Below are 16,274 nucleotides of genomic sequence, written 5' to 3' on the forward strand. Positions count from 1 at the left end.
CGCAGCAGTCTGGACTTCGCCCCGGTCACAGTACAATTACAGTCACAGCTTCGGTCATTAACGACATAGCCACATAATTGCATTGGTAAGAGTCAGTATTATTTCCGTAATTATAAGTATCAGTCTGGTAGAGATTAAAACGGCGGTTGTACATCCCAACTGGTCGAGACAGATGTTTCTCCCCCAACTGAGTCCGGTTCTGACAGAGATTTCTTCCTGTTAAAAGGAAGTTTTTTCTCATCCAGAGTCGCCAAGTGTGGCGACTGTGGGATTTGTTTTCTCTGTAATATTGTAATTTTGACTTATTGAAGTGTCTTGAGACAATGTATTTCCTTGATTTGGCGCTATACAAATACAATTGAATTGAATCTCTTGATAATAAACAATATTGTGCAGCTTCATTTATTGATCTCTCCAAAGAATTTGATGCGGTTGATCACGATATCCTTCTTCGCAAATTGCAGTTCTCTGGTTTAGATGAAAAACAAAATAAAATGGTTCCCCCCTAACCTCTCAGGGAGAACCCAGACTGTTGTGGCTGAAGGTAACCAGTCAAATGAACTTGCCGTGAGAAACGGAGTGCCACAGGGGTGGATCTTTGGACCATGGCTGTTTACTTTATACATAAATAGCATGATTCTGCTCAACCAACACTTCAATGTTCATTTATTCGCAGACGATGCAATTTTATACCCATCCGGTCGCGCTCCCACTCCCACTCATCTGCAAACAGCGGATCTTGTTCTGTAGTTACTGGATGGTTGGAACATGTGCCAAGAAAGAAACCATTACAGTTCGGGGTGGATTACCGCTTACTGAGCACTCTCATTTACGTGTTGCCTCAATGCTTGACCGTGAGTTTGCCTGACACTTGTTGCTGGAGTGATCATCACGACGACAACCAATTGCAGTTTCCTGCTCGGGGCACACAGCTTTTATGTTAACAGACAATGCTAGTATTAACACAGACCTTTCTGTGCCTCTTCTCCAGGATCATTTTGACAATTGATGGTGATGGCTCTTTTTTACCAAAGTAGACAGTGACAGTGTTGTAGATCCTGGCTTAAAATCTTGTGGTTTACTGTGTTGTCTGTGTTGTACACTCTGCTGCTCATTTAATTTCCGCTGAGAAATTAACCCAATGTGCCGGGATAATGCTGTGTTCCTGAAAACACACACAGAGGCTGCTCTGAGACCAGCTGTGCTGCACATGAATCCATTTATCATTCTGCGATGAGCCCACTCCCACTAAACTGTGCGACTTCCCAGTCTTTTCTGGACAGCTATTATAATCACCAGGCACCGGACTTTCCAGGCTGTAAAGAGACGATTTGCGACTTAGTTTTCTCTGTGTTCTTCACCAGATCCTGCCCGTGTGGTAAACATGCCATCTGTTATCTACGTGGCCATTGGTTTGCCTGGCTTCATTCGCTGTCCTGTAGATGCCAACCCCCCTGTGTCTCTGGTTAAGTGGAAGAAAGATGGCCTCCCTCTCCGGATAGATAAGGTGAGCTGGTGCAGTGCAGCAGCTTTAGTTCCGCTCACTTTACTCCACCTCAGACTGGCATTTCGATGGCATTTCTTTGATTCATCCCTTGGTATCCAATATTTCCTTCTCTCTTATTGAAGGGAACCTCCAGGACTGCTTTTTAGTAATTTAGAAATATGAGTTCCCCTGAGTTACTGACAGCAGCAATCACTTAATATTGGCCTGTTATAAAGTATTACACTTCCTTACACATTGTCCATGACTCCTACATCCACAGTACCCTGGTTGGAGCCAAATGGACGATGGAAGCATCCGTGTGGCAGAGGTGACCGAGGACTCTCTCGGCACCTATACCTGCATGCCTTACAATGCCCTGGGTTCCATGGGATGGTCCCCTCCCGCTCCCTTGGTGCTAAAGGTATATGTCTAGTCACTGTGCATTTGAATTAAAGTCAACTCTGATGCGTCCGTGTTCCAAGTTCACTCATCAGTTTTATCCCTTCTTGGCTGTTTCACTTGGGGCAGGACCCTCCCAAATTCTCAGTGGTTCCTGGAGGGGAGTACAGGCAGGAGGCTGGGAGAGAACTGGTCATCCCTTGTGAGGCGGAGGGAGACCCTTTTCCCAACATCACATGGCGGAAGGTCAGACACAACTCCGCACTCACACTCTGCTGTATGAAATGTGGATTAATCAGTGCTTCGTATTATTTTAGGTTACTTTAATTTCTGATACTTGTGACTGTGTCAGACTTTATGTGATGAGCTATTGTTTTTGTCTCCCACTTGTGAAAATGACATTTATAACTCATCATTCTGTACAATTTGACACAAACATAGCAACATTATCGTCATAGATTTGAGATTGAAGACTGTTGATTCTTTGTGCCTGCGAACTGTGCACCTCTCGCCGACTCTGTCTCTCCATGCCTTGTGGGCGACAGGTAGGGAAGCCCAGCAAAAGCAAGCACAACGTTCTGCCCCGTGGCAGCCTACAGTTCAAGTCCCTCACCAAGGAGGACCACGGGGAGTGGGAGTGTGTCGCCACCAACGTTGCCACGAGCATCACTGCCAGCACGCACGTCCAAGTCATAGGTACCCAACACGTGTACTGTACATGTAAAAGCTTACATGAATACAACTCGTATAAGACATGAGGCTCTCTTTATTTAGCAAATGCAGTAATTGGCCCTTTACGAAGCTCCAGACCCCCTTAGTTGCTTTAAACGATGGGTGCTTGATAACAGCTTCTCATTTCTGGCTGCAAACAGTCAACTTACTTGGAGAAATTACAGCCATTGAAGCATGTTTCATCAATCGTGGTTAACTCACATTAGCCATATGATTAAAAAAGAAAAAAAGAAATTGCAATGTCTGGGTTAATTCATAGCCTAATGTTGAATCATTTTTAATTGTGAACAAAGTAAAAACATCTGAATGCACTTGATGGCAACATACACTACACGATTTTACGCTTCAAGACGGACTAAATTTATAAACTCCTTGGTAAAGAAAAATTATTAGATTCACATTTCTTTCGATGGCCCTGCTCAGACCTGATGTATTTATTTTATGATATTTGAAGCTAATGTAAATCAATGCTTTACAATTTGACCATAGTGGAGACAGTTGCTACTGTAAGTTGTGATTGGACAATAACTGTTTGGAGGAGGGGTTAGTAAACAGTGAACTACTCTGCGGAGTGATAACATTATTCATTTAACTATGCACGTATACTTTGAAAACACAAAAACCACAAAGTAATGATCCTATACTTGCAAAGAACATTGAGTATTCAAGTTGACTGTTAACATATACAGGTGCACGTGTTGTGTGTGCGCGTTTGTGAATGATGCACAATGATTATACTTCAGAACTAGCAGAGCTGGTTCTCACAGAGCTCTTAAAGATAAAGTCGTCTTGGTCATGTGTGAAACACAAGACGATTGTCATTAGACGCCAAAATTATGGTGGAACTACGATAGTTAAAGATAAAAGTTATTCTTGATTTATGCCTGTTGCCAAAAGGGCTATAGAGTGGCCTCACTCTCAACTCATCACACACTTGAATTCACCATTTTCCTTCACATTTGAGTTTTCCCACTAACATTTTGTGATAAGCCTACTCACAGTTAGATGAGGAAATCAATTCTACTCTAATTTCTAATGCAAAATAATTAATTGTGGTACATTCACAATGAAAACTTAAGAATAAATAAGTGTACACAATCAAACTAAATAAACATACTAGATATATATTAGCAAGCTGCATATGCTTGCTTTTTTCAAATAAAAACTAAACAAAACTGTATGTCTTTAATTGTTTTTTTAATATTTAGTGTGACCAATGGATAAAAACGTTATGATGATTTTATTCAGGTCATCCATCACACTTCCTTGGGTGATTACAGTCAAAATATTCTTGCTCGCCAAATATTTTGTGGAATGTGGTATTAGAAAGAAGAGTGGAAGAGGATCTGAGCTGCAGTTCAACGAGGTCTTCTTCATCAGCAGAATTCACAGATCAAATCCCCATACATTCAGTTCATTACTCATTCATTCCCTTTTCATTTGTTTCACGCAGACCCTAGTATTATGCATGTTTTGGTGTTTGTGGAACATCTTGTTTCTGTCACTTATCTTGCCAAGACATTTCAGAACATTTCACAACGGGTCATGCTGACCTGTAGTCAGCGGGTCAACATCATATTCCTACAACCCTGCCCATTCCTGCAGCTCCTCCTTTCACCCTCTGTCTGAAAAGCCTGGACTTATTTAAGCCCCTCCTTCCAATAAACCCCAGTCTGCTCTGATTGGCCAGCTGGCCCAGTCTGTTGTGATTGGTCAACCGATTTCAAAATGTGTAGGAAATGTCACGCCCCTTCACCAGAAGAGTGGAGATTCTCAGATCGCATGCGGGGTTAACCCCAAAGGAGTCCAACTGTGACATCAGAGACAGACACCTATGAATACTCCAAAAGTCAGTAATATGTCACCTTTATTTACCACACTAGATAATCATAATTGATAACAGAGGTGGGTGGTAGATACTGTATGACCTAAGGTGGCGTTCCCTAAGGGAACAGATACAGGACGGGCTAAGCAGTGCACTCTTTCTATTACTCCGCTACACTCAAGCACAATAACAAAATGTCCTGGAAGAAAATCATATCGCATGAATTAATAATGAATTGTTGAATGTCTAAAACATTGTAATGCCTCTGGCCTTGTCTTTGACCCGGCTGACCACTGTGCTTCCTCTCTGGATGTGAGCCACTTACATCACAGCAAACTGTGACTTGAGGAGTTGTTTCCTGTTGCTAAACTAAACCATGGAAGTGGATCTTAAAACTTTTGACTGGCTAAGATTATTCTCAGTCCTTCCACTTAAAAAAACCCACAAACTTATTGAACTACATTAACATTGACATTACTCAAATATACTGTATACCCCTCCTATTTTTTTCCCTTCACAGTTAAACGTAGGTTGCTGGCAGCTGAAATACACATGACTGGGTCCAGCTCACAGTAAATATCTTTGACAAGTTATATGAATGAACTGTACAGCAACGGGGCCTCGGTGACTAATGTGCCCTTTAATCCACCTTCCCCTCCCTGCAGGCACAAGCCCACACGCCCCCACCGCTGTCCACGTAGTGGCATCCTCCACGTGGGCCAATGTGTCCTGGGTGGCGAGCTATGATGGAGGCTTCCAACAGACATTCTCAGTCTGGTATGGCCATGTGTGAGTCATCCCAGCATGCTTTGCTTCCTGCTCTTTTTCTTCTTCCAGTACTTCCTCCCGTTGGTGGGTAAACGTGTCTCTTCCAGGGTTGTGTTCAGAGCAGTTGTGAAAACGTAGAGATGGAAATACATGGCGGTCCAGTGATAGTGAGTCTTCGTCTCTTACCTTGAAATTTCTAGAGGAACAAGTAAACAACAGCTGCAACTAAACTGAACATGACCCAAAGGCTCTCTGTCCCGCCGCTGCTGCTACCTGCCGCCGCTTTGCTGCTGAAGCTGCTGCCGCCGCTTTGCTGCTGCGTGACTGAGTCTGAAGTGTTTGATCAGTTGACTACTTGAGATCGTACGACTCATTTGACTTCCCAAAAAGCATTTGGGCTGATGGCTGTGTGTGTGTGCAGAGCAAGGAGATGTCAAAAAAAAGTTACTGTAAGTTTGGTTCATTTGGTAAAATTTGAGCAGTTTCTTAAAAGATCAAGAATAGGGCAGTGAAAACATTAACCACAATGGTAATTCATCTTGTGTGTGTGTGTGTGTGTGTGTGTGTGTGTGTGGGTGTGGGTGTGTTCTTTACAATAGTTTTTACTCGTGGAAGACACAGCACCTGATCTCATAATCAGGCAGAAACACATTTTTTTCTCCGTAACTGCTGCCAGGAAGGCCACATCCACACTACTATGTTTTGATCTGCTGCCATGGTAACGTCTGCCGTCCGCACGACTCCAGATTCTCGAGCACCTCAAACAGAGACGTTTGAAAAAAGGGGGCTGCCCCCGCTTTAGTTTGAAAACTCTGCGGCTGCATTGTAGCATCCATGTGCAGGAACTCCTCTAGCCTATTCCTTTATGGGTTGTTGATGTGCTAAAATTTGTGTGAAATTGTACGAAACATTTTTATAATTTGTAGAACCGAACTACCAGCAGTGAATGAAAAAAGGATGCCGACGCTAACAGTTCCACCTGGATGTTGAATGTCATGAGTGTTTCAGACTCTGCTATGGTTTAGCTGGCTCTTAAATTCAGGGTTTGGTGCGTTCTTCTAGTGGAGAGAGCCTCCTCCTGCACGCCGTCTCCCACACTCCGTCACACTTTTTGCAGACTTGACATTTTAATGGCAGCTCATCTGCTCCCTGCTCGCGGAAGAAAGTGTAAACTGCTGTACAGTTCCACCACAGTTCATGCTCCTCTGCTCTTCCTCAGGATCCCTGACATGCAGCACACATGCTCACAAAAACACATAGACATAAAAGTGCTGTGCTGCTCTTATGCTCAATGAGGTGGTGTGAGAGGTGAGAGAGTGCAGTGTCAGCGCAGCACTGTAGGTGAGATCACTGCACACACAGGTCTGAAATAATCATTTGAAAGTTAATGATTCATTATTCTACATTCATATAACACCAGTTGCGTTGAAGCTGTTAGTGCAATCATTGGAAGTGAATGAGACAATCAACGCGGAACTAACCTGCCGTTCTCACAAACATACCGTGTGTCCCTCCGATATCGTCCCACGTTGTCATTCGCACCGACGGAGACAACTCCACCACAAACAGAGCTGATAGTATCGGACTACGTGCGACGGAGGAAAATATCAGAAATGGGATCCTAACTCTACTCTGGCAGCTTTAATCAATGATGATCCGACTGACGCAACCGTCAGTGGGGGAAGCGGGCGGAGCAGCCTCTCGGCGTCATGTCTCAGGTGGGCCAGGCCTCTGCGGGCCGGCAGCTATTTAAAAGTCCTTGTTCGCTCTTCATCGGCTAGGGATGAAGAGAGCGGGTTTTCAAACGAACCCTCTTACCGCAACAGACACGACCGGACCCTTTTGGATATTGTGATATACAACTCTACAAAGTGCTACTGCGTGTTTGCCAAATCGTTCACAGGGCTTTTAAAGGTAAACTGTGACACGGGCAACATTTTTGTAATACAGAGCAACTCAGCGGTCAAACATAAGATAAATTGCTTTAGTGTAACTACTCTCATCAGAGACCTACAGTAAGTGTGCTCAGCTGTCTCATAGGTGAAAAATATGATGCATCAAACTGTGTGGCGTGGTGCAGTCATTCAAATGTTCCTAATATCCCGGGTCACGTTATTTTAAAATGATGTTTTCTCAGTCAGTGATGTGTTGCATGACGTATTTTGAAGCATTAAAAAATATCACTGTATTTCTCTGTGCCTACTGTGCGGCTGTCGCGGTCGTTGCATGTGTCCAGTTTTTCTGCTTTATCCGTTGCTCAGGTGCAGGTGGCGTTGAATAACTGGCAACAGCAAACTGCAAAGAGCAGCATGAGCTTATTGCCATCACCATTACCACTCCTCAGTATGTGATGTCACTAGAACTGCTGTCAAAAATGATGTAGCATTATGTCACATTGTAGTGTGTTGAAATGACAAATGACAATGATGCTGACAAAAGACTGACGTTTAGATTCTAGCTTTTTGACAAGAAGGCGACATCTTCCCCTCCACGTGCTAATCTACTTCCCTCTGTCCTGCCACTCTGACTCCTGTACAGGCTGAAGAGGGAGCGCCTAGGTCCACACGACTGGCTCTCCACACCAGTGCCTGGGGGCCACGACTGGATGCTGGTGCCCGGTTTGGAGCCAGAGACGACATACCAGTTCAGCGTCCTGGCCCAGAACAAGCTCGGCACAGGACCCTTCAGCGAGGTTGTCACTGTGAACACACTAGGTGAGTGTGCTCACGGCTGCCCAACCCGGACAGAGGGATCCAGAGATGAGATGGCTTTGGTAGTCAGGCAGATAGGACGGACCACAATGTCTGTAACTTGGAGCCCTGTTGTCTTGTAGAAGAGATGAACCCATAACGCCAAGGACCTTTAATGGTGATTATTAGAAAATGCAATGGAAGATTAGCTTTAAGTGGGCTTCTGTTGAATCATGATGCATTATATCATTCCTTACAGCAGCCAGGGAAAGGGATAAATATTAAGTATAAATGAAGCTGTCATAGATTGTTACTTAAATATAAGTGACATGCTGAAAATTGGTTAACTATTCATGTGTCAGTCTAGGAGCAGAAACAAGGACAACAAGGCGTTCAGCTCCTGCTGGTCTTTTTCTCCTTTGCAACACTTTTAACAAAGTCTTCCACTATTTATTTGCCATATCCTGACACATCTTCCAGGACTTAAAGGAGACATATTGTGATTTTTTTAGTTATTCCCTTTCCTCTGCTATGTGTTATAGGGTTTTTGTGTATGTCAAAGGTCTGCGAAGTTCACAGTACAAGAAAAACGAGGTGTTCACTGAACATTGGAGCATGTAAACCTTTTTAAGTAATAACCCAAATGACAATTATGAACCTGGATATGAGCATAATGTGTCTCCTTTAGTTTCTAATATGGTCAGAGAATACTGAGTGAAGAGCAGCACGTTGGCCAGAACCGGACTGTCAAGACAGTCGTAGCTCAGATAAAAGATGAAGATGAATGAGATGAAATGTTTATGAAATGGTGTTAAAGGATGAAAGGATTCAGAGATGAAGTGATGAGGAGTGTGACTTTAACGCATGTTAGAGATGCATGTGGTATAAAAGCTTGATCACGTCCAGTTGAAGAGTGTAAAGCAGATTGACTTTTATCATGCTGGTGGTGATACCCACTGAACATCTTCTGAACCCTAACATGCTCTTTCAGTATTTCCTATAAGTACCCCTGAACCATTGGTGCTGCTTACCCCACCACGGTGCCTCACAGCCAATCGCACGCAGCAGGGAGTCCTGCTCACCTGGATCCCGCCTGCCAATCACACAGCACCTATCCAGCATTATGTCATGGAGTTCCGCCTCGGCGAGAGGTGGGAGGTCTTGGATGACAGCATTACTGCTGGGGAGACGGAGCTGCTTGCCCGAGACCTCATCCAGGTAAAAGGCTGTGAACTGCCACAGTCACACACTGTTACACTATCACACACACAAGACGCTATAGAGATAGTGTATCTGAGCTAAACACACTTTTCAATTTCCACATCTTCAGACACGCACGTTAATCCTAATGACATTAATCCAACGGCGGTGGACAGCATTAGGCACTTAGCCCTCACTCAGGGTGATCTGTTGAAATATCACATTTTTCCATCTGTCAGCGTTTTGAACCTCCTCTACGATCCTGTGCTTCTCCATGGCGACGTGGCTGTGACTGTAGAATGTTGCACAGGAATATATGTCCGTTTGTGTTTGTCTATGTGCTACGGTACATTATTGATCAGAATAATTAACAGGTAATTAGGTCCTCCTCCATCTTTGTGCACTGATTTACGGTTGTCCTCATAACAGTCAGGTCACACAGAGGAGAGCAGCTCATGCCAGGAGCCTCTGCTGTACCTTGTTTTGCCGAAATCCCATTTCGCAAACCTCTGCCGCAGAGATGTTGAGCGCAGAGTTATTGTCAGACTGAACACAACTGTGAGAGAACAACTGAGAGAACAAGGCCCCCGATGAAGAGTGCCAGAATTTCCCTCTGACGCCAGATTGAAGGTGGCATTATTATTTCCAAGCACCATCAGTTCATAAACATTATTCCATCCTTTTCTTCAGTTTTGCTGTTGTTAATGTGATTTGAATTTAGTTTCATGTATGACAATTTTTATATATGAATTGACTACTCAACAGAAGTGAGCATGGTTGGGTCACCGAGGAGCCTCAGATGTCATCAGTCTGACACAGGGCTGTCACATGGACACTCACATTCACACTGATGGACACTTAACAGTAGGTTACAGTACGTGGAGGAAACCCACACCGAGACATGGAGAGCATGTGAACGTGCCTCATGGCTTTGATTTCTTTCTCTTCATGCTCCAAATTACATAAACCCAAATCAGTTTATGAATGTTTTTATGAATGTATAATCGCGTGCTGCCATTTTTCACCTTGGTTGTCATAGTTACAGTGAAGTTGTTCACACGCTGACGAGGCTCACTCCCTGACATCTCAGTGCAAACTCTTGTCGTCTCTTTTGCTTCCACCTCTACGAGCCTGCAGGCCACATGTACTGAGCCAGCAGCTGAAACGTGAGCCGGATGCAAGGTCTCCATGTAGGTTATGAGGACAATGTTCAACTGGCTGGACATTACATCTACCAGAGCCATTTTCACTACAGGAAAGAAAGAAAAAATCTATACCCGGATTTATGAGTTGTGACACAATGCTCCTTTCTCTGTATTTCACGTCTTGCTCGTGTCGGCTAATTCTCCTGCCATGACTCGTCTGAGCCTCTGTCTTTAGTCTCACCACCACTTTGTGGTCCATGCAGATACTTTTATCTCCTTCCACTGCACAGCAGACACCCACACACACTCTTCTCCAGCTCTCTCACCACACACACACACACACACACACACACACACACACACACACACACACACACACACACACACACACACGCACGCTCTCTTGTATATTTTCTGCTGCACACTTCTCACTGTGTCAGTCGAGGTCATTTCACCAGGACGGACCTTCTAGTTGGCCGTCACCTTCTGTGAATCTGTGTGAAAGTGGACATTTGATGTGACACACTTGGTCCACATTCGACTCCTCAATCTTCTCTGACCGTACAGGAGCCATTGATCTCGCGAGGCTCCCGAGTGTCACACCAGCGGTGTTGCATCCTGCTAAAGTAGATTTCTTTTTGTTCGTGCCTCCGAGCAAGACACTGGGTGAATCTACATGTCCGGAGCTGCTGCTGTCGCTGACCCTGCACATCAATGAAAAATCGATCCTGGAAGGATTAATGTGTCCTTTCTTAACGACTCAGTCACTGTGATTTATCCGTCTTAGCCACATGACACATTCGTTATCACAGTCACATTTTCAATTTCACCCATTTCCTATTGAGATTCAACATCAGTGAAAATACATACATATTAAACCAATTTGCTCCCGATAATTAAAGTTTACATGCCGCTTAAAAGAATACACAACTGTATTCAAGATCGGTAAACTGTTCTACAGATTACCATTGCGTTTCTTTAAAACTGTCAGACTCATGTAGATAGATAGATAGATAGATAGACAGACAGATAGATAGATAGATAAATACTTTATTCATCCCCAGCTGGGAAATTCTAGTGTAGCAGCACCACACATTAAAAAATATATACAATATTTACACAATAAATTTAAAATATACGAATTGCAAAAAGAAAACACAGAGAAATTAAGAATAATAAATTCACAGAATTTACATGAAGTATTGACAGTGGAACAAGGTCTATCTGTCAGCCAGAGGTGAGGTGTCATGAAGTGTTATGGCTTGTGGCAGGAAAGATTTCCTGTAACGTTCTTTGTGACAGCGAAGCTGAATCAGTTCTGAATCAGAAGCTGAATTTTTTTTACGGCATAGAGCAGGATCCTAGTCGATGCGGCAGAAGCAGAGATGGCGTCTTTCTCTGCTCCACACACTCTTCTTCTTCTTCTTCCTCGTGCAGTGATCACTGACAGGTCAGAGACTGGGGTGTGTTGTGCTTGTTGCAGCCTGGAGCCTCTAACCTCACGCAGAAGCTCACTTATTTCCAACTCCACACCCCCGGATATTTGTCAGACTCGTAGTCTTCAGACTGCAACTGATGCCGATTCACGTGACATCACGTGAGGACGTTGATCAGACTTCACACAGCTCCCTCTGGAGACACTGACGGCTTTATAAAAGCAGCAGAGGTTAAGACTGATTCCCTTTTTGTCCCTAGTATGAGGCGAGCTCTAAAAATATCAGATCCAACTGTTACCAAAGTGCCAACTGTTAGTATTGTCTATAAATTCCCTGCTCTTTCAAACTGCAGCCTTTTCAAATCCAGTCCACGATTATTCTGATGACATCATTATGACATAATCAGGGTTATTTTATTTTAAAATTCCCACACCAAGGCTTATGATGAGTAAACTGACCTAAAAATTGAGAGCGACCCTTAAAAAGACGAAATAATGCAATTTTCAGTTTACAGAAACAACTGATTCCATGTGCCTTTCGTTTCGGAATTATCTATTTCAAGCCTTTCCGATCCCATGAATTGTGGTGGCAAAACTAAATGGTAACAGTCCGACTGAGTCGATCTCTGATGGTTCGCCCTCTGACGCTGCGTCTCTCTGCTCTTCTGCTGCTAGGAGGCGTGGTATGAGTTCCGTGTCATGGCCGTCATGGAGGACACGATCAGCGAGCCCAGCAACGTAGTAGGAGTGTCCAGCACAGGTAAGTCATTGGATCACATACGGCATGTGGTCATTGTTAACTGGAAAATACAACTATCTAATATATAAACCTACATTTCTCAGTACAAATGCATGTAAAATTAGTAGCAAACTAAGAGATGACATGAATAACGGCCTTGAATTCAAAGGATCTTTTCCTGGCAGTGCCGGGATTCAACCCGACAACCTCTGGCTCTGACCTGCATCGCTAACCCCAGGCTGTGTTCACACTCCTGAGCTGGGAAGGGGCTGCGGATGTATTGCACACTCAGCAATCCCCAACTTTACATTTTGCCCCCTCAGCACAATTCAATTTGAGCTTGCCGCACATGCACACTCCTTTGTAGCATCCTGAAGTATGACATCACCGTGCCGCCCGTCTCCCGCAGATTGCATCGGGCTGCTCTGTGCTCAAAAAGGAAAAAAGGAAAAAGATTCATCAAAGCCTTGTATTGTTCACAACACTGAACGTCTGTTTTGCATCCTAAATTAAACTCCTCAAAATGGGATGTTCACGCTCCCACTGCAGAGGTCACAGAGTACATCGCTTGGTAAGGGTCTCTGGAAGAACTCTGCTGCCCCCCACTGGTGGAGCTGCAGAGCTGGGCTGCTCCGGCTCACTCCTCTGTTGATCCGTACTAGTTTGAAACGTGATGTGGATGTGCCAGACTTAGTTGACCGAATCACTCTGCATAACTTGGCCGGCGTACCTGGTTCATTTCTGCAATTAATGTTATTAATGTTCACTACAGACGTCTGCTTGGTCATAGGTCAGAATTCTTATTCAAATTCTTACCCAAGTTGTCAAACAATGGTCCGGTGACAGAGACTTAATGAAAGGATGTTTATGGACTGTATTTATGTGTTTTATTTATTGTGTTTGTATTTTTCATTTGCATTCATGAAAGTGCAGAGTTGCAATGTTTCAGAACCTGTAGCTTTATTTCCATCGTCTCAGCAGAGTTTATGTTTGGACAAAAACATTATTTGCCTGTGCCCATTTTCCTACAGTGAAAGTTCTGAATGCAGATACTTTTCTGCAAAGTCATCAGAAAAGTCCAATTTCCAAGTCGCATGCAGAAGTAAAGGCACATTTGAATCTCATCTGAGGTTTTCTGTCTTCGGCAGGAACGTGTAATTGAGAGGATCTGTCTTCTCTTTCCGATTAGGGAGCGATGCAATACGTAGTGAGGCTATTGAGGAAATGTCAGGTGGCACGCATGAATACTACGTAGGAGAAAAAAAACTGAAAATGCTGCTTCCTGGTGACAAGTTGACAGTGTTGTCCCGTTGTAAATATCACCCTGGTTTTGGAGCCAGAAAATGAATGTTGACATTGGCATGTATCAGATGTCTGGTGAGCAAACTGAAGTTTTACGTTTGTATCTTTATTTCTGATACAGATTTCCCTCACCTCTGTACCTGCCTGCACATGTCCAACTGCAAACCGATATGTCCCTCCCCTTTTTATTTTCTTACAAATCATTTTCTCCCGCAGCATTCTGCACTTTTTACACAGTTACTGCGACTGCCTGTGCGTCTCTGACTGTTCCCTCCTCACGCCGCAGACTTCTTCCCTCCTCCAGAGATGGTGGAGGAGCGTGGCCTGGCGCGGCCTGTGGTGGCGGGCATTGTGGCCACCATCTGTTTCCTCGCAGCAGCCGTCCTGTTCAGTACGATGGCCGCCTGCTTCGTCAACAAACAGCGCCGGCGGAAGCTCAAGAGGAAAAGAGGTGAGGGACAGCACACTTTCTGTGAATGTCACAAAGATCGGATCGGAAGTTTTGGTCCTCGAGTCATTTTCTGGTGTCTTTTTTCGTTAGTTTGTTGTTTTATCACTACATTAATAATGGGAATCATTACAGTAGTTTATCTTTTGTGTTCAATGGACTCGTGCATTTTATTGTCATTCGGTCACTGGGTTTCAAGTCCTGCCTGAAGTTTGGCAGCAGCAACATGTTGTCTGTAGGAAAGTCAAGTTATTTTGAGACTTTAATGTAAATGTCTTGGATCTGTTATTTATTTGCAATTATTTACAGGGACTGTACATAAACTAAGTAACATTAACACTAACTTTAGTGGCTGTTATGTTTCTGAATGCCAGGATGTAGCATGTGGTGTGAACTCTTTCAGTTAGATCCTACTGAAATGATTGAAGACTTTGTAGGGATTGGCATGTACACATACGTACGACTCTAATGAACACTAATAACAGTATTTGTCTTGTTTCTTCTGTTTATCTTCCAGACCCTCCTCTGTCCATTACCCATTGCAGAAAAAGTGTGGAGACTCCGTAAGTTACTCCCACTGCACATATCACATAACACAGTTAGAAGAGCAACACTTCACGGTGCTCAACAATCCCATAATCGACGGGGCGCGACAGGTCGGATTCATTTCGCTCAGTGGTCGGCTGACACCACAGCGTCTGTCGTACAAACTCTATTCCATTCTGCAAAGTTTAGTAAATGGTTAAAAATAAAAGTTGAAAAAACATGAACTGGCAATAATCAAATGAATTCAGGATTACCAGAGAACAGCGAAGCGCTAGGGGACAGTTTTCTTTCACGAGGACTGGGATGCCTGGGATGCAGCGGTTGCCAGGCAACGGTGTTCTGGCAGCAGGGCCGCTCAGCTGACGGCCTTCCTCCAGTTGATGGAGCAGATTTCTTAAGGCTGACGAGGATCTGCTGCCGTCTCTGATGGCTCCTCGGTCGGTTGTGCTCGGATGGTCTCTGCTCCTCTTAACGAGACTTGCCGAATCGTCTTGAAAGTAATTTTGTTGGTTGAACAGCAACACTTTTGAAGCTATAGACATATTAAAGTACAAAAAAATTGAAGTTGGGCTACAGACTGAGACTTGTTTCCAGTTAAGTTTTAAAAAAGCAGAACAAATGCCAAACAGAAATGCAGGGATACCAGTCTTCACTAGGTTGACTAAGACTGGAGGAGAGGTCTGTCAAGCAGTTCTTGAAGGGAAAAAAAGCAAAAGGTAAAAACCAAAGAAGAGCCAGAAGTAAAGTAAGTACGTAAAACAAAGGGTAAAGTTAAAGTACTGGAAGTGGCGACATGCCGGACGTGTTTCAGAGAGCACAGACGAAAGAGGAGACATCACGTTTCAGTAAAGTCTCTGCTCCGTCAGCACTTCTCTCGTCTGTCCTCTTCCTGGGCTGCACTTCACGCCCTCTGTTCACTTTGTTATCGTGTGAGAACATCAGTCAAAGAAAGGTGGTTCAATATCTGTTCAACGGTCACGCTCATTCAGAGGAGACGCGGTCACCTCGACGCTCTTTAAAACGCACCGTTCATCTCCAGGTGGAGTTCAACAGCAGGAAAGATCATGACATTATTCACACGACTTAGGAACATTGCTGCTATTGCAAACATATAACAACATGTATATTTGACTGATTATATATTCATACTGTAAGTAGCAAAACAACGAACATTTCACATTCATTCATCGTTACTGTTGGATTATGTGTCTTGCATCTATAAACTGTATATACAGTATATATGTAGAGCGAGAGAGGGTGTTCTTCTATTTATGTATGTGTCAATCAATATGGGCAACTGTGGCTCTGGAGGTACAGAGGCTCTTCCATTGGACCATCGAAGGTCGATGGTCCAATCCCGGGGGTCTCCAGCTCGCGTGCCGAAGTGTCCTTGGGCAAGACCCATAACCCTAAATCACCACCATACCAGTGTATGAATGATGGTTCTAGAAATGGTGATAGAGAAAGTGGTGTGTAGAATTCTGTAAATAGAAACATATTTAGTTGTGATTCCAGCTGTATACAGTAATTACTGTATCCGTCAAATGTCCTGGACAACA

The 16,274-nt window shown here is 43.9% G+C and overlaps 1 protein-coding gene across 2 annotated transcripts in view; it reads left to right on the plus strand.

Annotated features, from left to right (window-relative positions):
* Positions 1-16,274, plus strand: part of igsf9bb (immunoglobulin superfamily, member 9Bb) — an 89,718-nt gene that overhangs the window by 59,698 nt on the left and 13,746 nt on the right. Inside the window, exons 8-17 of one of the 2 annotated variants that reach the window (XM_035626764.2) lie at positions 1,365-1,507; positions 1,767-1,907; positions 2,015-2,131; positions 2,431-2,581; positions 5,108-5,231; positions 7,749-7,924; positions 8,892-9,118; positions 12,356-12,440; positions 14,008-14,172; positions 14,687-14,732. In XM_035626764.2, coding sequence (XP_035482657.1) covers positions 1,365-1,507; positions 1,767-1,907; positions 2,015-2,131; positions 2,431-2,581; positions 5,108-5,231; positions 7,749-7,924; positions 8,892-9,118; positions 12,356-12,440; positions 14,008-14,172; positions 14,687-14,732 — 1,375 coding nt within the window. The remainder of the gene's footprint in view (positions 1-1,364; positions 1,508-1,766; positions 1,908-2,014; positions 2,132-2,430; positions 2,582-5,107; positions 5,232-7,748; positions 7,925-8,891; positions 9,119-12,355; positions 12,441-14,007; positions 14,173-14,686; positions 14,733-16,274) is intronic. The other variant, XM_035626763.2, reaches the window with a different exon arrangement.

This window comes from Scophthalmus maximus, chromosome 2, assembly GCF_022379125.1.
Source record: "Scophthalmus maximus strain ysfricsl-2021 chromosome 2, ASM2237912v1, whole genome shotgun sequence".
Lineage (NCBI taxonomy): Eukaryota > Metazoa > Chordata > Actinopteri > Pleuronectiformes > Scophthalmidae > Scophthalmus > Scophthalmus maximus.